This window comes from Salmo trutta, chromosome 8, assembly GCF_901001165.1.
Source record: "Salmo trutta chromosome 8, fSalTru1.1, whole genome shotgun sequence".
In the NCBI taxonomy this organism is placed as follows: domain Eukaryota; kingdom Metazoa; phylum Chordata; class Actinopteri; order Salmoniformes; family Salmonidae; genus Salmo; species Salmo trutta.
The window spans coordinates 41,990,113-42,014,562 of NC_042964.1; the positions used below are offsets into that span (position 1 = coordinate 41,990,113).

The 24,450-nt window shown below is 44.5% G+C and overlaps 1 protein-coding gene across 18 annotated transcripts in view; it reads right to left on the bottom strand.

The window, feature by feature from the left end:
* LOC115198986 (liprin-alpha-2) overlaps positions 1-24,450 on the bottom strand; it is a 193,938-nt gene that overhangs the window by 20,243 nt on the left and 149,245 nt on the right. For 11 of the 18 annotated variants that reach the window (XR_003879327.1, XR_003879328.1, XR_003879333.1 and 8 more), the window contains 14 exons: positions 22,793-22,903; positions 19,813-20,046; positions 18,964-19,110; positions 13,281-13,415; positions 11,937-12,020; positions 11,382-11,513; positions 11,212-11,274; positions 10,759-10,856; positions 9,641-9,779; positions 8,731-8,951; positions 3,410-3,647; positions 1,600-1,629; positions 1,034-1,161; positions 655-839 (listed from right to left, as the gene is read on the bottom strand). Coding sequence is in view for 10 of the 18 variants with exons in the window: in XM_029761463.1 (XP_029617323.1) it covers positions 655-839; positions 1,034-1,161; positions 1,600-1,629; positions 3,410-3,647; positions 8,731-8,951; positions 9,641-9,779; positions 10,759-10,856; positions 11,212-11,274; positions 11,382-11,513; positions 11,937-12,020; positions 13,281-13,415; positions 18,964-19,110; positions 19,813-20,046; positions 22,793-22,903 (1,945 nt within the window). In the remaining 8 variants the exon portion in view is untranslated. The remainder of the gene's footprint in view (positions 1-654; positions 840-1,033; positions 1,162-1,599; positions 1,630-3,409; positions 3,648-8,730; positions 8,952-9,640; positions 9,780-10,758; positions 10,857-11,211; positions 11,275-11,381; positions 11,514-11,936; positions 12,021-13,280; positions 13,416-18,963; positions 19,111-19,812; positions 20,047-22,792; positions 22,904-24,450) is intronic. The other 7 variants (XR_003879332.1, XR_003879334.1, XM_029761466.1 and 4 more) reach the window with 4 other exon arrangements.

The window sequence follows — 24,450 nt, forward strand, 5'->3', positions numbered from 1 at the left end:
GAGACTATATATACACACCATATACACACTGACTAGACTATATATACAAACCATATACACACTCACTAGACTACATATACACACCATATACACACTGACTAGACTATATATACACACCATATACACACTCACTAGACTATATATACAAACCATATACACACTGACTAGATTATATATACAAACCATATACACACTCACTAGACTACATATACACACCATATACACACTGACTAGACTATATATACAAACCATATACACACTGACTAGACTATATATACACACCATATACACACTGACTAGACTATATATACACACCATATACACACTGACTAGACTACATATACACACCATATACACACTGACTAGACTATATATACAAACCATATACACACTCACTAGACTATATATACACACCATATACACACTCACTATCCTGATGTCTAGTCACTGATGTCTAGTCATATACACACTCACTATCCTGATGTCTAGTCACTTTACCCTGCCTTCATGTACATATCTACCTCAAATACCTTATTATTATCTATCCTAAACTGCCAAATGACAATGTAAATGAATGACTACTCATTAACCAAAGAGTATATAGAACAGATAAGAGCAACTCATATCAGAGAGGTGCTGAGTGTAGACCAGTACCTTGGCTCTGCCCGATGGCCTCCCTGTGGGCATGCAGCTGTGCCAGTCTGGTCTTCTCCTTCTTGCCAAACAGGCGTCCGATGGAGGACTTGATGCCCTTCTTCTTGGGCTGCTTGTTGATGGAGTCCTGACTGCTGGCTACGCTGCTCAGAGCACTGGCCTCTGCCTCCAGGTTGGCAGCAATGCTGCAAACACACACACGCACACATATGCACACACACGCATGCACGCACACACACACCGTCAAGGAAAAAGATACAACTTGGGTAAGAGACAATTTGTCTCATAAATTACCGTCAGGATGAAGAAGGTGGAGTGTGTGTGTGTGTGTGTGTGTGTGTGTGTGTGTGTGTGTGTGAGCGCTATAAGTGAAATATACCCTCGGGCCTCATTGTGTGAGGAGGCTGGCAGTGTGCGGGTCATGCGTACGGTCCGGGGCGTGGGGGGAGGGGACGTCTCACACTTGATGGTAGCCTTGTCCTGGCCGTCATCGTCGGTGGCCGCAATCTGACCGTGGAGGGGTGAAGAGACCTGTTAGTAGCTTTTATTAAACTAGTATAGTAACACCTCACACATCAATCTCTACAACACTGTTACTACACTATAGTCACACCTCACACATCAATCTCTACAACACTGTTACTACACTATAGTCACACCTCACACATCAATCTCTACAACACTGTTACTACACTATAGTAACACCTCACACATCAATCTCTACAACACTGTTATTACACTATAGTAACACCTCACACATCAATCTCTACAATACTATAGTCACACCTCACACATCAATCTCTACAACACTGTTTGCTTATAGGTCATCAGAGCCCAGTAATGGCAAGTTTACACCAGACAATGACAGTCATCTACAGGAAGACAGAGGTACTATGAATTTGAAATGTCTAATGTAATAAAATGAACATATCATTAGTACTGTACCTTTCTCCTGTGTTTCCTCAGATCACTGGGCTGCAGGGTGGAGGACAGGAAAGAAAAGGAAAACAGCAGTTTACAGTAAATCAGTAAGATTAAACAAATGTCCTCGCCCATACAGAAACACCTCATTTATAGTTATAGACATGGCTAGCCGATATACCATCAGGTGGGCACATGACCTGTCAATTACACATTACACCACACAATCAATTACAGTGATTTGTTGACAAAATAACCTGCTTTGCCACTATTCATTTGAGAGGTATATAAAATCTAAGGCTCATTCTTTAAAAGCCCCTGGGTATTGGCAACATTCACTCTCTGAGACCGTCTGGCTGTTTGTCTGGCTGGCTGGATGGATGGCTGGACGGATGGCTGTCTGTCTGGCTGGCTGGATGGCTGGCTGTCTGTCTGGCTGGTTGGCTGGATGGCTGGATGGATGGATTGTGGGGATTTGAATACTTTTAGCACAGTGGAGGACATAAAAAAAGAGACAGACTCCCTGTGATGGGGACATCTGGAGCGCTACAGCCCTGGGTCAGTGTGCTGTGTGTGTGTGTGTGTGTGTGTGTGTGTGTGTGTGTGTGTGTGTGTGTGTGTGTGTGTGTGTGTGTGTGTGTGTGTGTGTGTGTGTGTGACAGACAAACAAAGGGATAGAGAGAGAAAATCCTCTATCGGCGGTACACACAGTCAACTGATCAGTTCATCCTAATGCGTGTATTTCTAGCCTGCCATTCAATCATGTCATCTGGGTATTCATCAGGGCAGACCTTTTTTCCTTGGTAGTATTGTCTCCATCCAGATAGTACTTTCATTGACCTAACAGACAGTACTTTTATTGACCTAACAGACAGTACTTTTATTGACCTAACATAGACAGTACTTTTATTGACCTAACAGACAGTACTTTTATTGACCTAACAGACAGTCCTTGTACTGACCTAACGTAGACAGTACTTTTATTGACCTAACAGACAGTACTTTTATTGGCCTAACGTAGACAGTACTTTTATTGACCTAACGTAGACAGTACTTTTATTGACCTAACAGACAGTACTTGTATTGACCTAACAGATAGTACTTTTATTGACCTAACAGACAGTACTTGTATTGACCTAACAGATAGTACTTTTATTGACCTAACGTAGACAGTACTTTTATTGACCTAACGTTGACAGCACTTTTATTGACCTAATGTAGACAGTACTTGTATTGCTCAATAGGACAATAGTGGCAAAATATCAAAAATCTTCTGAAGTCCTTAAAACATAGTAAACAAACATAGCACAGACTATCACATCCTGGAATCTACAACACACACAAACCAAGCCAAGCTCTACGATGAAGGAGTAATGAACCCCAGCCAGATAGATTATGCAACTCAATCCATCAAGTAAAGAACACCATCTAAATCAAGTTGAAAGAAAGCCAATACATGCTTTTACAAGTGGCTGGCTAATGAAAAAAATCTATGTCTGGCTCTCTCTTAGAGCTGCTTTGAAATCTGGTCCAGGGTCATTTGAGGTTACTAGTTTACCATCAAATTGAGTTAACTTTCCGTTATAGCATAATCAAGGGCAGCTCAGGTGAAGTAGACGTATGAGGTCTATTGAAAGAGCAAGGCTGAGAACAAAGAAAGAGAGGCCAAACACAGCATACTGAATGCTGATCCCAGGTGCTTCTATTGGCCCTGTCCTGCACCACAATACAGACAGAGCCCGATACGGCTGTGGTAGCCTTCGTCAAGACTGGGATACCCTCGTACATACACCCCCCACCACACCCACAGCCCGTCCTGACCCCAGCAGCGTACCAGTGTCATGATACCCATGCGCTCCATGTCTGCGGTGCTGCGGTGGTCCAGCTTGGGGGTGGAGTGTCCGCTGGGCGGGGAGGAAGAGGCCAGGGAGGAGGCGGTGGCCGAGGCGGTGATGGAGGCTCCTGGGTGGTGCATACGGGCGAGGTTGAGACCCTCCAGGCTGACGCTGGCCACACGGTTCTCTATCTCCTCCGCCCGCAGCTCTGTCGACTCCTTCTCCTCCTGGATCAGTCTGGGAGAGAGGGGGAGGCAGAGAGGGAGGGAGGGATTGATTAGACTTATTTCACAGCTGTATTCAGCCACTGTATATATAGAAAGATCATTCACCCAAGAGGACTCTGAGAATTCTCAGAATCCCTTGGTCCTTTGTGGTTCAATTCTCTGGATGTTCATGGAAATCTCCACTGCAGACCCATAGGGCTCCTCTTAAAGACAAAGCCGGGAGACAAAAAGCCAGTTCATTACCCATAAACCATATAGGCGCACAACACTAATTAGTTTAGAATTTAATTCCCAGGGCTTCTGCCATCGGAGTTGAAATCGTATTCCAACTCAGCATATTCTTACCCAGAAATCACCCCAATGAGGCATGTCTCTATCGATTGTGCTTATAAGCAAAAAACAATAAAGGCCTTAGGTAAATTAACAACACTTCACTTTAAAATGTCACTTAAGCTTAGGGTTGTGTGAAATAATACTTGGCTAATCACCAGACAAGAAGATCAGTACAATATTAACAAGCAAGTAACAGACCCTGTATCTTGAATAAGCCCAAACCAGTAAATACTGTTGTTTGATTTCAAACTGTGTGAGGCTCCCAATGTTAACCAAGTGTTTATCATCTTAATACAATAGATTATTCTGACAGCTAACTGGGTAAATGATCAATACTTGAATAAAACGACAGTATATCAGTGTCAGCTCCTCGCAGATTTTCTAGGTACTGTAACTGGCAGTATCTGAGGTTTGTGTTTAATTCCTCTAGACAGGGCTTCACACTCTGCAGACAAGAGCCAACAAGCTTCTGCCCTGAAGACAAGTGTGTCCACACACATCCCTGGATATCCAATCAATTACTGTCTCATTAAATCAATTTCATTGCCACAGAAACCTGAGGCACGGAGCCCACTGATAGGATGAGCCAGCCTTAGGGGTGGAGATAGCTAGGCCGACACCCATAAACTCTCCCTCATGTCAAGCACTAAGAGGCATATTTTACCAATCAACAATGAAGTGACCAACATGGATTAATCAAATCAATGTGTCAGTAATATTTCACAAGGAACTTTATCCGCACAACATACAACTTCATTTACATAAAGATCAGTCACAAGGGGTGTTTCCTGGCAATGAGACCTGACCAGGAAGCCCACAGTTTTTATCTGGTCCCTAGCATGGTCTGTCCAATTAGAGCAGGGTTAAAGTCAGGTAAATGTCTGGTCCCTAGCATGGTCTGTCCAATAAGAGCAGGGTTAAAGTCAGGTAAATGTCTGGTCCCTAGCATGGTCTGTCCAATTAGAGCAGGGTTAAAGTCAGGTAAATGTCTGGTCCCTAGCATGGTCTGTCCAATTAGAGCAGGGTTAAAGTGGGGTAAATGTCTGGTCCCTAGCATGGTCTGTCCAATAAGAGCAGGGTTAAAGTCAGGTAAATGTCTGGTCCCTAGCATGGTCTGTCCAAATAGAGCAGGGTTAAAGTGGGGTAAATGTCTGGTCCCTAGCATGGTCTGTCCAATAAGAGCAGGGTTAAAGTCAGGTAAATGTCTGGTCCCTAGCATGGTCTGTCCAATTAGAGCAGGGTTAAAGTGGGGTAAATGTCTGGTCCCTAGCATGGTCTGTCCAATAAGAGCAGGGTTAAAGTCAGGTAAATGTCTGGTCCCTAGCATGGTCTGTCCAATAAGAGCAGGGTTAAAGTCAGGTAAATGTCTGGTCCCTAGCATGGTCTGTCCAATTAGAGCAGGGTTAAAGTCAGGTAAATGTCTGGTCCCTAGCATGGTCTGTCCAATTAGAGCAGGGTTAAAGTCAGGTAAATGTCTGGTCCCTAGCATGGTCTGTCCAATTAGAGCAGGGTTAAAGTGGGGTAAATGTCTGGTCCCTAGCATGGTCTGTCCAATAACAGCAGGGTTAAAGTCAGGTAAATGTCTGGTCCCTAGCATGGTCTGTCCAATTAGAGCAGGGTTAAAGTGGGGTAAATGTCTGGTCCCTAGCATGGTCTGTCCAATAACAGCAGGGTTAAAGTCAGGTAAATGTCTGGTCCCTAGCATGGTCTGTCCAATTAGAGCAGGGTTAAAGTCAGGTAAATGTCTGGTCCCTAGCATGGTCTGTCCAATAACAGCAGGGTTAAAGTCAGGTAAATGTCTGGTCCCTAGCATGGTCTGTCCAATAAGAGCAGGGTTAAAGTCAGGTAAATGTCTGGTCCCTTTCATGGTCTGTCCAATTAGAGCAGGGTTAAAGTCAGGTAAATGTCTGGTCCCTAGCATGGTCTGTCCAATTAGAGCAGGGTTAAAGTCAGGTAAATGTCTGGTCCCTTTCATGGTCTGTCCAATTAGAGCAGGGTTAAAGTGGGGTAAATGTCTGGTCCCTTTCATGGTCTGTCCAATTAGAGCAGGGTTAAAGTCAGGTAAATGTCTGGTCCCTAGCATGGTCTGTCCAATTAGAGCAGGGTTAAAGTGGGGTAAATGTCTGGTCCCTAGCATGGTCTGTCCAATTAGAGCAGGGTTAAAGTCAGGTAAATGTCTGGTCCCTAGCATGGTCTGTCCAATTAGAGCAGGGTTAAAGTCAGGTAAATGTCTGGTCCCTAGCATGGTCTGTCCAATTAGAGCAGGGTTAAAGTGGGGTAAATGTCTGGTCCCTAGCATGGTCTGTCCAATAACAGCAGGGTTAAAGTCAGGAAATGTCTGGTCCCTAGCATGGTCTGTCCAATTAGAGCAGGGTTAAAGTGGGGTAAATGTCTGGTCCCTAGCATGGTCTGTCCAATAACAGCAGGGTTAAAGTCAGGTAAATGTCTGGTCCCTAGCATGGTCTGTCCAATTAGAGCAGGGTTAAAGTCAGGTAAATGTCTGGTCCCTAGCATGGTCTGTCCAATAACAGCAGGGTTAAAGTCAGGTAAATGTCTGGTCCCTAGCATGGTCTGTCCAATAAGAGCAGGGTTAAAGTCAGGTAAATGTCTGGTCCCTTTCATGGTCTGTCCAATTAGAGCAGGGTTAAAGTGGGGTAAATGTCTGGTCCCTAGCATGGCCTGTCCAATTAGAACAGGGTTAAAGTCAGGTAAATGTCTGGTCCCTAGCATGGTCTGTCCAATAAGAGCAGGGTTAAAGTCAGGTAAATGTCTGGTTCCTAGCATGGTCTGTCCAATTAGAACAGGGTTAAAGTCAGGTAAATGTCTGGTCCCTAGCATGGTCTGTCCAATTAGAGCAGGGTTAAAGTCAGGTAAATGTCTGGTTCCAAGCATGGTCTGTCCAATTAGAACAGGGTTAAAGTGGGGTAAATGTCTGGTCCCTAGCATGGTCTGTCCAATTAGAACAGGGTTAAAGTCAGGTAAATGTCTGGTCCCTAGCATGGTCTGTCCAATTAGAGCAGGGTTAAAGTGGGGTAAATGTCTGGTCCCTAGCATGGCCTGTCCAATTAGAACAGGGTTAAAGTCAGGTAAATGTCTGGTCCCTAGCATGGTCTGTCCAATTAGAGCAGGGTTAAAGTGGGGTAAATGTCTGGTCCCTAGCATGGCCTGTCCAATTAGAACAGGGTTAAAGTCAGGTAAATGTCTGGTCCCTAGCATGGTCTGTCCAATTAGAGCAAGGTTAAAGTGGGGTAAATGTCTGGTCCCTTTCATGGTCTGTCCAATTAGAGCAGGGTTAAAGTCAGGTAAATGTCTGGTCCCTAGCATGGTCTGTCCAATTAGAGCAGGGTTAAAGTGGGGTAAATGTCTGGTCCCTAGCATGGTCTGTCCAATTAGAGCAGGGTTAAAGTCAGGTAAATGTCTGGTCCCTAGCATGGTCTGTCCAATTAGAGCAGGGTTAAAGTCAGGTAAATGTCTGGTCCCTAGCATGGTCTGTCCAATTAGAGCAGGGTTAAAGTGGGGTAAATGTCTGGTCCCTAGCATGGTCTGTCCAATAACAGCAGGGTTAAAGTCAGGTAAATGTCTGGTCCCTAGCATGGTCTGTCCAATTAGAGCAGGGTTAAAGTCAGGTAAATGTCTGGTCCCTTTCATGGTCTGTCCAATTAGAGCAGGGTTAAAGTCAGGTAAATGTCTGGTCCCTAGCATGGTCTGTCCAATTAGAGCAGGGTTAAAGTGGGGTAAATGTCTGGTCCCTTTCATGGTCTGTCCAATTAGAGCAGGGTTAAAGTCAGGTAAATGTCTGGTCCCTAGCATGGTCTGTCCAATTAGAGCAGGGTTAAAGTGGGGTAAATGTCTGGTCCCTAGCATGGTCTGTCCAATTAGAGCAGGGTTAAAGTGGGGTAAATGTCTGGTCCCTAGCATGGTCTGTCCAATTAGAGCAGGGTTAAAGTCAGGTAAATGTCTGGTCCCTAGCATGGTCTGTCCAATTAGAGCAGGGTTAAAGTCAGGTAAATGTCTGGTCCCTAGCATGGTCTGTCCAATTAGAGCAGGGTTAAAGTGGGGTAAATGTCTGGTCCCTAGCATGGTCTGTCCAATAACAGCAGGGTTAAAGTCAGGTAAATGTCTGGTCCCTAGCATGGTCTGTCCAATTAGAGCAGGGTTAAAGTCAGGTAAATGTCTGGTCCCTAGCATGGTCTGTCCAATTAGAGCAGGGTTAAAGTCAGGTAAATGTCTGGTCCCTAGCATGGTCTGTCCAATTAGAGCAGGGTTAAAGTGGGGTAAATGTCTGGTCCCTAGCATGGTCTGTCCAATTAGAACAGGGTTAAAGTCAGGTAAATGTCTGGTCCCTAGCATGGTCTGTCCAATAAGAGCAGGGTTAAAGTCAGGTAAATGTCTGGTTCCTAGCATGGTCTGTCCAATTAGAACAGGGTTAAAGTCAGGTAAATGTCTGGTCCCTAGCATGGTCTGTCCAATTAGAGCAGGGTTAAAGTCAGGTAAATGTCTGGTTCCAAGCATGGTCTGTCCAATTAGAACAGGGTTAAAGTGGGGTAAATGTCTGGTCCCTAGCATGGTCTGTCCAATTAGAACAGGGTTACAGTCAGGTAAATGTCTGGTCCCTAGCATGGTCTGTCCAATTAGAGCAGGGTTAAAGTCAGGTAAATGTCTGGTCCCTAGCATGGTCTGTCCAATTAGAACAGGGTTATGGGTAAATGTCTGGTCCCTAGCATGGTCTGTCCAATAAGAGCAGGGTTAAGGTCCCGTACCGTATCTCTTTGTTAATGGCGTCCAGCTGCTCCTGCAGCATCATGGCTAGGGTCTGGGCGTCTGAGTGACCGCCGGGGGACAGCAGGTCCATGGAGCTGAACATGGTCTCCCGGTCATCGTCATCAATGTCCGACATGTCAGACATCTCACTCTCAAACGGGTGGCTACCCAGGATGCCTAGCTGCTGAGAGCGCCACTCGTGCTCCCCCAGTGACTTAGCCTGTAGGGGAGGGAGGGTTTACAGATACAGAAGTGTGCACTAATCAAGGGAAGGTGTTCTTGAGGTTACCCTGGTAAAACATCGTGGGCAGGATGACATAACTGTAGATAGATGTGAAAGTTTAATGTAAAGAGACTTGAATATGTTTTTACACTGTACAAATATTACAGCACACATTATGATTAATGCATTCAATGCAGTATTTTGGTTTTATAAAATAATTGGCTAAGTAAAGCTGTCAGCTTCAGGGAGCCTAAAATGTCTCTACTAATTCACATTTCATCAGACAAAATAATGAGGCTTGACTTTTAATACATCCCAAAGTATCTTAACAAGCCATTAAAGAGTTTTTAATACAAATATGCTAAAACAAGCTTCTAAGATTAATGCTGAATGTCAGTATTTATCTCCAGGTTATTTCAGTCTTCAATCCTGAGACACTGTAACAGTAGCACTTTATAACAATGATCCTCAAAGGCAATGGTAACCAATCATACCCATCTCCAACAGGTTTCCCTCTGTCATGCTAATGCTAACAGTCTGGCTCCATGCAACCATGTATGTCATACAGACCTGAGTTCAAACACTTTATCTGTACTTGTTTAAGCTTTCCTGGCTTAATGGATAGAATAGTCCTACTACTGCCTCTACCTCAGCCAGGGCTGACCAGAGAGAGACAAGTTCCTGACCTTGCTCTCGTCCCTGCGGAGACCCATGCGTCCTCTCCTGGGCCTGCGGATGACCTTGGCTGACCGGTAGTGGTCTGACTGGGTCTCAGCCAGGGAGCCCAGGGAGAAGCGGAGCTCCCCCGACGTGTCCAGGTGAGACCTGATAGACAGATAGATAGACAGATAGATAGATAGATAGATAGAACATGCATGTCAGACACCGTAACATCAACTTTGTTCAAACTGAAGGCAGTATTGAAATGTTCTAATGAGTTGTGACTGAAGAGGAAAATCAGGAGATCATGACAGCTGCTGTCATCACAGAACTCCAGCCCAGTTATTTGGACTTTATCACACATTTTGTCAGTGGAAAAATAAAAGGAATCACCAACCAGACACACACACACACACACACACACACACACACACACACACACACACACACACACACACACACACACACACACACACACACACACACACACGCACACACACGCACACACACGCACACACACGCACACACACGCACACACACAAAGTACAAAACATTAATGACACCTGCTCTTTCCATGACATAGAATGACCTGGTGAATCCAGGTGAAAGCCATGATCCCTTCAAATCAGTGTAAATGAAGGGGAGGAGACAGGTTAAAGAAGGATTTATAAGTCTTGAGACAATTGAGACATGGATTGTGTATGTGGGCCTTGTGTGCCAATGGGCAAGACAAAATATTTAAGTGCATTGGAACAGGATATGGTAGTAGGTGCCAGGGGCGCTGGTTTGAGTCAAGAACTGCAATTGTTCTGGGTTTTTCACGCTCAACAGTGTACCGTGTGTATCAATAATGATCCACCACCCAAAGGACATCCAGTCAACTTGACAAAACTGTGAGAAGCATTGGAGTCAACATGGGCCAGCATCCCTGTGGAATGCTTTGGACACTTGTAGAGTCCATGCCCCGATGAATTGAGGACCAAAGTTGGGGGGTGCAACTCAATATTAGGAAGGTGTTCATAATGTTTTGTACACTCAGTGTATATGCGCGCGCACACACACACACACACACACACACACACACACACACACACACACACACACACACACACACACACACACACACACTGTCCTACAAACTCACCCATACCGTGACAGAGTGGGTTCTGTGAGTGAGCCTGTTCTCAGTCGGAACTGGTCCAACTCTGATCTCAGCTTGTCTATCTCATCTGCCAGATGAGTCTGGAGGGAAACCGGGAAACAGGGACAACATGAGGTGTACAGTAAACCTTGTGAAGTTTCTTATTCATTACCGTAAAACCCTGGATTGCAATTTCAATCTCCACAACAGGATTGGACAGCACTTGTTAGTCAGTTCTCGTACTCTGCCTGGTTATGGATTTCTATCTCACTATCTGAACCGAGAGCAACGGTTTCTTGTGAATATTCAATGGAGAAGACGATAACAAATTAAACCCAAAGCCCAACACCCAGATCATTATTTATCTATTAAAAAGCACTTTATTAAGCCAACCTCATGTAAAATTCAAAACTGAGGGAGAGAAAAATGTAATCATTTCTGATCGGGGTGACTTACTTTTTCATGGATTGAATCCTCGTACTGTTTTCTGTAGCCTTCCGAGTCTTGTATTAAAACGTTCTGAAATGGAAAGAGAAGTATTCCAGTCAATCTATGGCCATTTCCTCAAATTCATCTGAAATAAAACTTTATGACATATTGGTATTGATGTGGTCTCCATGTTTAACCTTCTCTTCCAGAGCAGCCATCCTCTCTTTCAGGTGGAGCTGAAGACGTTCGTTGGACTCTGTAAGAAGTCTGTCCACCGTGTCCGACAGGCGCTTGTTGTGTTCCTCGTTCATCTTTTCTCTCTGCCGAGCCTGAGGGGGACAAAAAATACAAAGTGTGTGACTTTCAAAAGCAGAAGCTTGTCAGTATGTCTTCTTACCACACGAGTACATTTTCTAACCACTCTAATGTTGTAAAATACTGAAACAAGTCACCTGGATAGTGCAAAGTCATTCTCTTAAACTTCTATGAGGAGCAGGTGCAATGAAGCCAGTCTGTGATGGGCAGCATGTAGCTTAATCTAGGATACTAGCCTTATGGCAGCTAGCATGCTAGGCTGCCCATGGTCAGCGAATAGGTGGAATGTAGCATCATATAGCATAACCAACCCTAGCACACTAGCCTTATGGCAGCTAGCACGCTAGGCTGCCCATTGTCAGCACACAGGTGGCATGTAGCATCATGTAGCATAACCTAGCCTAGCATGTTAGCATAGTCCCCTGGGGGTGACTCACTCTGAGCAGCTCCTGGTGCTTCTCCTCCAGCTGGCCCTCCAGGTGCCTCATGCGTTCCTCGATGCTGCCGTGGCGTTCCTCTGCCTGCAGGGGCCACCACACAGACAGGGGTGGGGGGGAGAGAGAAAGGGGGGCAGGGGGCACAGTGACCCGCCAGTTTAGCAGCCATGGACGGCAACACAGACACATAATGCAGGGGCAACAAGACAAGACAGAGCCAAAAGCCTCTACTCCTCCAGTCTCAGATGGAACAGATAGATCACCAAAGCACAGGTAGAGAGAGGGGTGAGAGAAGGGCCAGGTCACAAGCAGTTGCTGCAGCAGTTAAGTCTACTAGCAATGAGCCCAGCCAGTGACATGCAGCTTTCCCCACAGTTTCAACCCTGCCTACACAAGGAAAAACAAATATCCCCCACAAGCAATCTCAGTACAATGACTCGTGACAACAGAAAGAAAGAAAACCAGCATGGATTTTTTTTAATGTAGTCTAGTAGTTAGCGACAGTACTGTGGCACCCTGTGGGACTACCTTCCTAAGAATGGAGTTCATGTCTTGGAGTTTAGCTTCCATAACAAACTGATAATCATCAGGAGAGGAGGCGGAGCTCGAGTCAGACTATGGGGCAGCAGGAGAGGAGAGGAACATATCACAGGGTCAGAGGTGATTGCATGCATAGCCTGCACATACAGTACTAACACATAACAAACAACACATCATTGAAAAGACTCACTCCGGAATATTCTACATGTATGATGATAATCAGTTATACATAAGCAGTTTTGAAATGACCTCTCCTAGAATATGATGGGGCGGTTAAAGTAACTGTCCAGTGAAAATCTCACTTTTAAAAGTTCATATTCTTTCAACTCATACCCAAATCATTTTGTTGACTCATCCTACTCATCCTCATCCCTCGTATTTGTGGCCAAAGCATAAATTGGAAAAGAACACATACAAAACCCCACCTCAAACTTGTATCTCAAACAGACTGTTTCAAAAATGCTTGCTATTTCCTCCTGGAGGATGAGCTGGCCAATCAGCGGTCTACTTGCATGAATATTTTATATGACCGGTATACGGCCACACCATTCAGTTGTTGCGGTATGCCCATAACATTCCAACACAGAAAATATGCTTTTTAACATAGTTAATTAAAACATTTTTGGGAAGGAAACTATTTCACTCATATTGTATTTCATTTTAGGTCATATGTCATAGAAATCTGGAATCACTGGAGTTACTTTAATGATGGGAGCAACGTGTGCTGCGTCTGTGTCTGCATGCATACAAGTGTGTTTATGTGTGAGTGACCGTGTATGTGTGTGTAAGTGTGTGTCCTCTCACCTTGGTGAGTGCTGCTATCCTCTGGGCCAGTTCAGCCTCCACCTCTGGCAGGGTCTCAGCCTTTCTCATGGTCTGCTGCAGCTTCTGCTCTGCTAGCTCCAAACGCTCCAGCAGCTGCCTGTTCTTATCCTCCATCTGCCCACACACACACGCACAGGGAAACAAACACATACACACAGGGAAACACACACACACAGAGGGAAACATTGTGACTTATGACCTCGACCCATATCACACATGGAGTACCACTCAATGCCAATCTCAAGAGAGCTTTCTGAGTATTTCTGGACAGACTAAGTCACATGTAATACATATAGAACAGAATAAGGTATATATACTGTATGTATACACTGAAGTCATTCTATATCAGAAACACAGACAACCTTCTACTACATAGAGTATACGTTAGGGATGTAATGATACACCGATACACATCAGTCCCCTAATCAAATGTTTAAGATACAAGTGCATCGTTGCGCGGACCCTAAACCGATCCAAATGCAGCATGGATCGGTCAGAAAATCTATTCAAACGTTATGAATCGCTGGTTCACTAAAATGTTTTGCTCATATTACATTCAATCTTCTGAAAATACCTCTCATCATTAGCGACAGCTGATGCGTCCTCTCCTTCAGTGTACAACTGCATGTACAGTTGAAGTCGGAAGTTTACATACACTTAGGTTGGAGTCATTAAAACTCATTTTTCAACCACTCCACAAATTTCTTGTTAACAAACTATAGTTTTGGCAAGTCAGTTAGGACACCTACATTGTGCATGACACAAGTCATTTTTCCAACAATTGTTTACAGATAGATTATTTCACTTATAATTCACTGCATCACAATTCCAGTGGGTCAAAAGTTTACATACACTAAGTTGACTGCCTTTAAACAGCTTGGAAAATTCCAGAAAATGATGTCATGGCTTTAGAAGCTTCTGATAGGCTAATTTACATATTTTGAGTCAATTGGAGGTGTACGTGTGGATGTATTTCAAGGCCTACCTTCAAACTCAGTGCCTCTTTGCTTGACATCTTGGGAAAATCAAAATAAATTAGCCAAAAAATTGTAGACCTCCACAAGTCTGGTTCATCCTTGGGAGGAATTTCCAAATGCCTGAAGGTACCACGTTCATCTATACAAACAATAGTATGCAAGTATAAACACCATGGGACCACGCAGCCATCATACCGCTCAGGAAGGAGACGCGTTCTGTCTCCTAAAGATGAACGTACTTTGGTGCGAAAAGTGCAAATCAATCCCAGAACAACAGCAAAAGGACCTTGTGAAGATGCTGGAGGAAACAAGTACAAAAGTATCTATATCCACAGTAAAACGAGTCCTATATCGACATAACCTGAAAGGCCGCTCAGCAAGGAAGAAGCCACTGCTCCAAAACCGCCATAAAAAAGCCAGACTATGGTTTGCAACTGCACATGGGGACAAAGATTGTAGTTTTTGGAGAAATGTCCTCTGGTCTGATGAAACAAAAATAGAACTGTTTGGCCATAATGACCATCGTTATGTTTGGAGGAAAAAAGGGGAGGCTTGCAAGCCGAAGAACACCATCCTAACCGTGAAGCACGGGGGTGGCAGCATCATGTTGTGGGGGTGCTTTGCTGCAGGAGGGACTGATGCACTTCACAAAATAGATGGCATCATGAGGGAGGAAAATTATGTGGATATATTGAAGCAACATCTCAAGATATCAGTCAGGAAGTTAAAGCTTGGTCGCAAATGGGTCTTCCAAATGGACAATGACCACAAGCATACTTCCAAAGTTGTGGCAAAATGACTTAAGGACAACAAAGTCAAGGTATTGGAGTGGCCATCACAAAGCCCTGACCTCAATCCTATAGAAAATGTGTGGGCAGAACTGAAAAAGCGTGTGCGAGCAAGGAGGCCTACAAACCTGACTCAGTTACACCAGCTCTGTCAGGAGGAATGGGCCAAAATTCACCCAACTTATTGTGGGAAGCTTGTGGAAGGCTACCCGAAACGTTTGACCCAAGTTAAACAATTTAAAGGCAATGCTACCAAATACTAACTGAGTGTATGTAAACTTCTGACCCACTGGGAATGTGATGAAAGAAATAAAATCTGAAATAAATCATTCTCGCTACTATTATTCTGACATTTCACATTCTTAAAATAAAGTGGTGATCCTAACTGACCTAAAACAGGGAATTTTTACTGGGATTAAATGTCAGGAATTGTAATAAACTGAGTTTAAATGTATTTGGCTAAGGTGTATGTAAGCTTCCGACATCAACTGTAACTTTGTTGACAGTCATTGATCTACAAGTCATTTAGCATGCTGAACAACCCCGGGCAATTTCAGTATCCTAGTCAAACGGCGCACCGTTCCCAGTTTCGCAAACTGACCAAGGCGAGGTTGGCGCCTGTTCCTGATCTTGCACATCTACGCGGCACCTTCAGCATTCAAACGCTAAAATAGCTTGCGTGATATTAGGCTTTATTAATTGAATGACAACCTCTGTCACTTGCTAGGTTATTGTTATCTATGCGCTGTTGAAAATGGTGTTTTACTGGAATAAAATTAAACTACTGGAGACATAACTCTCATCTGGTTATACCTTCTGAACGGGTTTTACAATAGATTTGATTTTGATTGTTCAGGTTCACCAACAGCAAAAGTTTTGGTAGTTCTGTTTTAAACATTTAGTGTATGCTTTTTTTGAGTTTTTTTGATATACAGGGAAAAGTTGATCATTTCATAACAAGGACAGAAATCACTTTGTGAGGCTCACTGCATGGTGAAGCAAGAGGACAAAATAATCTACAAAATTGTGCTCTATATTCATTGCCCATATCATAGCTAATTCGTAAACGATACGTATTGATACATTACTAGATCAAACACTTAATCTGCAAAAATGACAAGTTAATTAGTGGGTGATGGTGATTTCAGAACCAAAGTGGGGGGACAAAAAACATTGCCACCCCTAATCTGACTGTGGGGTGGCTTAGCTCAGGTGCCTTCATAGTACATACACCATAGACATACATAATTTACAAAGACACACACACACACATCAGATTAGACAGATTCAGCTCAGAGAGGTCCAGCTCATGAGCTCCATCAGCAGCAGATATTGAATGTGAAAATGAATGTGTTTATGCAACAAATGTTTCTGCATCTAATCGCATCAAATCGCATCGATTCGTTCTCTACTCAAACCGAAGTGCACCGAATCGTTTCAAACTAAATGTATCGTTCCTATATTGTATTGGAGCCCTTGTATCTAGATACGTGTTGAATCGTCTGGAAAGGAAAAGATGCACCCTCCTAGTATACGTCATTTAAGGTACAGTAGTAGAGACAAAGTAAAACCTCTGTTTCCCTACGTCCCAATCAATCTTCCTCCTGGCTCTGCTCAGTTTCAGGCTGTTCCATTTCCAGGAACTATTTGGCAGCTGTCTCCACCAGCAACAGAAGCTCCTGTCCCCCCTATAGCATTGGCCTTGGCAGCCCATACCCAGTAATTAGACATGAGTGGGCTTGGGGCCGTGGGGGGCCTGGAGGGGCCAGACCAGGGCTCTCTGTGTGTGTCTCTCTGCTATAATGTGTGTTTACTACTACTGTATGTATATACAGGCCCAGCACCCAGCTTTGGGGAAAAAAACTATTCCCTGCATCCTCTCTCACTCTCCATCCTTCCTTCAATCTTTCTGTCTCCCCTTTTCGTCTCTCATGAGTGGCTCATCTCCAACAGTCAGTGCCAAGGCCCTGGGGCTATGCCATTGGCACGGCAACACGAAAAACCAGATCAGCAGGGGTGGTGGTGTGATGTGAGTGCTGGGTCCATGGGGGGGGGGGCTTTATTTCGGTATGCTCTGAGAATTCTGTTGGATGGAATATCATTCAACTCTCCCTGATTGAAGTTCAGAGTTAGACTTAGCCCAAATTTCCTAGTGGCAAGGGAATGGGCCAGGATGCCATTGGAAAGAACCAAGGGACCGACGCCAGAGACAAACCAAGGGCAAACATTGGATTAGAAATGTAAGTTTAGAAAATTGCACATGAAAATTGCTTATGGTTTATTTAATTTTATAAACTGGGTGGTTTGAGCCCTGAATGTTGATTGGCTGACATACCAGACCATATACAACGGGTATGACAAAACATTTAGTTTTACTGCTCTAATAACGTTGATAACCAGTTTATAATAGCAATAAGGCTCCTCGGGGGTTTGTGGTATATGGCCAATATACCACGGCTAAGGGCTGTATTCAGGCACTCCACGTTGCGACATACATAAGAACAGCCCTTAGCCGGGGTCTATTGGCCATATATCACACCTCCTCGGGCCTTATTGCTTAAATGTGCACGGAGTACTTTCTGTCTAGCAATGCGGATTCATGTGTGTGTGTGTGTGTGTGTGTGTGTGTGTGTGTGTGTGTGTGTGTGTGTGTGTGTGTGTGTGTGTGTGTGTGTGTGTGTGTGTGTTCTCTATAGCTTGGCAATACAAATGTATGAAAATCCATCTGCCTTGTGCTCAGCTGTTGGTGCTGTATCTGTGATTGCTCCCCCTCCTTAATCATAACATTATTCACAATACCAAATAACTCAGGCACAGCAACCATGCACATCCACCCACACAGCATCTTACATTTACATTTACATTTAAGTCTTTTAGCAGACGCTCTTATCCAGAGCGACTTACAAATTGGTGCATTCACCTATAATATCCAGTAGAACAACCACTTTACAATAGTGCATCTAAATCTTTTAAAGGGGGGGGGGATTTAGAAGGATTACTTTATCCTATCCCAGGTATTCCTTAAAGAGGTGGGGTTTCCGGTGTCTCAAGTAACTACAATAAAATTCCTGACCCATACGCAAATGACTCAGCTGGAGCTAAACACAATGTCAAGATGCTCTCTCGTTTCAGAATGTTATAAACTCATATTAATCAAAGACGAGAGTTATCCTTGATCCACTACTGGGCAACAAACGTTGTGTTGTTCTCCGGATCGCAGCGGATTTCAGCAAATATGTGTGTGCTATTGTAACTACGATACTCCCTTAATGTAGAGAACGATAAGCCTCCTGAGCCCATGGAGATCTCCTTTAAACCAGAGACGCCAGATGGAATTGAGTTTTGTTAAACCAGAGACGCCAGATGGAATTGAGTTTTGTTAAACCAGAGACGCCAGATGGAATTGAGTTTTGTTAAACCAGAGGCGCCAGATGGAATTGAGTTTTGTTAAACCAGAGACGCCAGATGGAATTGAGTTTTGTTAAACCAGAGACGCCAGATGGAATTGAGTTTTGTTAAACCAGAGACGCCAGATGGAATTGAGTTTTGTTAAACCAGAGACGCCAGATGGAATTGAGTTTTGTTAAACCAGAGACACCAGATGGAACTGAGTTTTGTTAAACCAGAGATACCAGATGGAATTGAGTTTTGCCTTAGCGATAACATGTACTAAAGGGCATGGTTTTTCTAGGTGGGTGGAACCCACGGTGGGAACACTTCTGATTCCTTCTGGGTTGTGACCCTAAAACCAAAGGTTTAAATTGGGTCAGTGGGGACCACTGCTGTAGGTTGAAGAAGTATCCCTCAGATGCTGATCTTAGTTCAGTTTTGTATCCCCCCCAGCTACCCCACTACTCTAATGGTTAAAGTTAGGATTGGTGAAAGAGGGTAAGTGACCTGTCTGAGGAAGGCTTCCTTATTGGCCAGCTCATTCTCCAGTTTGTCACTGATGTCGTGCAGGGAGGTGGACTCTCTCTGGGCGCTGAGGTACCGCTTCTCCAGAGTGACGATCCTCTCTTCCATGTCCTCCTTCTGACACATAGCCTGTAGTCACACACACACGCACACACACAGATGTACAATGCACAGACACACACAGTTGAGTACATTTCCTTCTCAACAGCACAAACAGTATCTCCTTAAATCTCCTACGGTTAATTTCCTGTATGGAGTCTCAGTGAGTGTGTGTATAGAGGGGGAGGAAATGTCCTCCAGCGTTGTTATGATATAACACTGTTCTCAGACAGTGGTAATTACTTAGACAGGGCTGGGCTGATAAAGGATCTGAGATCAGTGTACTAGCTGCATCTCACTCCCTGAGCCCAGCCTGCCATCATCATTAGCAATCAATAGCAATCTCAACCAGGGCTAGCCGCTAGCTAGGTGGACCAAGAGCCAGGCCACATTCTGATTCACATCACTGGATAGACATTACATTCTCCTCCAAATAAGAGGGAGCAGTGATTGTGTGACTATAATGGTCTGCCTATAGCACAGGACAGATGAGTAGAGACCATCTCTAAGTACCAATGTGTAGAAAGAAACCTGGATACATTACTTTTCTAAGAACCATCCAGATTGTCTGAGGCAGAAACTCCTCTAAGTCATCAGAGAGGAGGTTGAGGGAGTGAATGCATATGTCCCACATGCTTGTTAATGTATGTTCTGAACAACCCTAACTCTCACCTAACAGTGTGTGTGTGAGTGTCTCTCCTTAGAGAGTGGGTGCATCTCATTTGAATGTACCTCTCTCCTCACCTCTTTGATGTCCCTCTGGTACTTGGTACTCATCTCCTCTGTCTTGATGAGGTCCTTGCGCGCGGTGTCCAGCTCCTGCTCCACCTCGGAGACGCGGGACGACAGGGAGGACATGCGCTCCTTCATCTGGGCCAGCTCATAGTTCTGCTTCTCCAGCAGGTCCTGCAGCTCCACCACCTGGCCCGCCTCATGGGCCGACTCCATGGAGCCGTTGGACAGGCGCTGGAGGACCAGGGGGAGAGGGAATGAGAGAGACTCTTACTGTATAAAGTCCATTTCCATTCAGTCAAATCAGGAGCTAAGTAAAGAATCGAAAGTCCTAAATGGTTTTCAAAATAGCTTTTCAGCAATTTCTGTTTTTTTGTGAATTGATTTATTTGAAATAATGGAATTGACCTTAACCTTGTTATACAGTGCTGTTCTACCAACTCAAGCATGCTTTATGTCAGTTAGGTCCCATGACACAAAACTGTTTTAGCTAGCTGAATTGAAATGGATGAGCTGAAACAACATAATTTCCAGTCAAGCCTCCTGCAGTGAGTGCTGAAGTACAGGCTGAGAGGGCCTTGAATCAGACTAGCTCCCTCTTCAGACCTCTGCATTTCCCAGTCCAGAGAGAAAGCGTTAGCACTCTAATACATTTAGGAGCTGGAGGTTGTTGGCCCCCTATTCTGGTTTTATTTCAGATGGACACAACCAGGGTGACGAAGGCACTATAAAGATTACTCCAGACTGCATTGAGAGATTGGTTTGGCACTTGCATTAGGAATATGATTTGGTTTGACTCTGGGAGGGAGGGAGAGAGAGAGACACACAGAGAGAGAGAGAGAGAGAGAGAGAGGGTGGGGAGTTATGTTTTTCTTTTCCTCTCCCTCTCTCTGTCTCTCCTCTCCCATCTCTCGTTCCCTTCTCTCTTTCTCCTACCCCCCTCTCTCTCTCTTCCTCCTCTACCCATCCTCATGTATCAGGGCCAGCTGCCCATCCATACCCATCCATCTGGCCAGACAGCCCTAATTGGGCCTCTCTCCCTACTGCCTGTGATCAATGATTCACTGTGTAAGGCAACAGGCCCCATTAAATCAGCCCACTGGTTTTAATACCAACCCAACAGTCTACTCTCATAATGGACAAACTTTGGGATTTATCTTAGCTCGGCATTTAGTGCAGGCTGGTTTGAACTTTTCCCAGAGATAACAAGTTATACAGCCGGTTCTCGAAATAAAAACTTAATTGCGGAGCGTCTGACAGTATACTCATAAAGCCTGCAGGGGAGTTATTCAGTTGGGGACGAGGCAGACTTGACACTCGTAACAATGCCTTTAGGAGAGATTGACATGGAGTTAAACATTGTTTCTCCATTGAGGCAAAATGATCTGGTAGGGAACAAGCTACTGTGCACCGTTTCCTTTTGCTAAATTAGACCCGTTTTATACGTCTAGCTGTCTATATATCACAGCAACTTTACAGCGCTGCTAAATTGCAGTGGAGGAGCCCAACAGCCATAGCTTGGGCATGTCATTAAAAGCTAGCCTAACTTAGGTTTAATCGTTATCTTTTGAAATTGTTAACTGTAAAAGATTACCTCTATGGTTAAATCTTCTTGGTTTTACTATTCGATCACTATATAATATTGAGGCCTTGATGGTTAGAAGTGCAGAAAAGTGGTTGATACTGAGAGTGAAGGGAAAGGCCATGTCTGTCTGACTGCATTAGCAGGCCCATCAGGTAAAGCTAGCTCTATGCCCCGCGTCATGATGTGACCTGTTGGTTAATTCAGGCGCAACACGTGCACACACACAACACACACACCCCACCACCTGTCACATGGGTGACGACAGCCTGACGATGGCATTAGCCTGTGTGTTCACTCTACTCCAACACCCTTCTGCCCAGGAGCAGTGAGACGGAGAGGAGGGCTCTGCCCCGCCTACCGGGAGAAACGAGCCCTCCAGATCATCCGTGTCACTACCTCTGGATGGAACCGTAACGAGGCTGCCATGACTACCTCTGGATGGAACTGTAACGAGGTTGCCATGACTACCTCTGGATGGAACCTTAACGAGGCTGCCATGACTACCTCTTCAAAACTCAGCATGGTGACAGTGAGTGACTCCCCTCTCACTCACCCCAAGGAGGGTGTGTGTGACGGGGAGTTTCAACCTTCCAGCCACCCTCATCCCCACCCCCCTACTCTGCAGAATGACAGGCCACAGACAGCTGTCGCCCAGTCGGGCTCGACTGAATCGTACACTCCTGACAACGCGTCCCCATCACGAGGTGCAGCTCATCCACGAGCCCAGAGATTCAGCTCACATCCAAACCATGAGAGGAGAGCTAGAATTGAATTGTCATTGATGTCTCTGTTTGTTGTTCTGCAGTAGCAGCCTCTATGAGACTAAGACACTGTTGATTTCTGCATTCTAAGTGCTGTATTGATATCAGAGAGGATTAGGAAATTCTCTACGCTTTGACTGCTCAAGGTACTGTGCTTCACTCTGGACTGACTAATCATGGAAGTGCGGATGCATTATGGGACATTTGATCTCGGATCATTTGTATGCAGATGTATTCAGAAGTATGGGAGCTACAGTATAATGGAATCTGGTGGGGTCATAGACAGTACATATCCCCTGATTGTGGGTGTCCTTCACGCTGCCTAGCTGGCTGCTCATAGACACTGTGCTGACAGTGAAGGCCTGTATCTATCGAGCTAGTGAAATGATAACATGCTTGATACTACGATGATACTGATAACACAGACTATGAATGGAAAACTGTGTTGAAACAATGAAAATGGGGGTTGAAAAGTATGTATATCCGACACGTTTACATTGATGTGAAAACTGAAATGTTGAGTGTTAGTCCTGTGAACGTAATGATAGTAACACATGAGATAAATAATCTACAATAAAAAGCTGTGGATATTGACTGGAAAAAAAGAAGGACAGTAAACGCAATGGACGCCCACCTTGCTATGTACCTTCTGGCTGGCATCAGCGCCCTCCAGTATGTCCTCTGACCCATCCCCTGATGCCACCTTCCTCTGGATGTGGGCATTCTGCTCCCGTAAGGCCACAATCTGCAGAGAGGGACACAGGACAGAGATTAATACACAGGTCTAGAATAACAATACACAGAAGAGATCAGCCTAGCTGTCAATCACACATGCAGGCACATGCACGTGCATACACACACACACACACACACACACACACACACACACACACACACACACACACACACACACACACACACACACACACACACACACACACACACAGATACGCACACACACACACACACAATTGTCAGCTCCAGCCAGGCATGGGGCTGTCCTGTCAGTGCCTGAGGGGAATAAAACTGATGTGCAAATGTATTAAGGTCAAGGGTCAGGATCTCATTCACTTTCCAGAACACAAACAACCTAAATATTTACTCAATGACCGCTAACAGGTTATTTCCTGCTGTTATATCTTGTCTGTGTAGGAATTTCTGGAACATTACGCTGCCAGCTAAGTCATGTTAAGTCTAGGTATTAACGTGATCACTATGATTATCTTGTTCAGCGAATCCCTCCTCTCTCTCGCTCTCTCACCTGAAGAATCTGGTGTTCACTCTTAATCACGTTGCCAGGGGCTACAAACCAGTGACATGACAAGCATATTGAGGCTTTTCCCTGACAGGGATGGCTGATTAGGACTTTCCGAGGGGGAGGAAGGGGGGGAAATAGCCGGGTAGAGACACAGCTATAATTGTCCAAATTGTTGGACTGCAACCTATTCTTGGACAGCACAAACAGCATGGTATGAATTCCTTTATGGAGCCCCCTCACTTCTAATGCCATTTTACACCATCACTAATGACAAGTGACAGCAATACCAGGAGACATAGGATCTGCCTTCACAAGTCAGTTCCAGAGAAACCTCCCAGACCTTGAAACTAGGAGGAGACCGTCATTGTTTTATCATGTGCTAACCATATCTTTTTTTGCATTACTGTCATATTTTTGTGTATGAAAACATTTGTACAAAAGCCATGATTTTACTGTATGACAACTACAGTAGAGAGATGCACCATGTCATTGTCATAAATACCTGTAGCCTGTCATCCAGTACACAGTAAAATATTGTGTGCTTTGAATTAGTGTGCTCACTATCCATTATTATGCAATCATGAGCACAGACACTGCCAGATTTCCCATAAAGAACAGACCCTGTTGGGAGACAGACAGGATATGGTAGTGTGATTAAAATGACAGTACGCTGCTATTACCACTGATCACAGGATCTTTTTAGGCTTTAATCTCAGGATTTCATCTGGATTTAGGAAACAAACAAACCTTTTTTCCCCCCATCGGAGACGTCAATATTATGATGGCAATGAGAGAGAGAAGAATCCAGGAAGGATAGTGTAGCAGCCTATGACAGTCATGAATCTACTGTATAATACTGTATTTTGCTAAACATGACAATACATCATACTACTGTACAGACTGAGGCAGTGCTGCAATAGGGCCTTCCAGTCCTGATCGGTAAAAGCCAGACAGTATATCAGTATTACTGTTATTGGAATGCCAGCTCTGTCTACAATAAATAAGTTAAGCCTGAATATTTGTTGGACACTTCC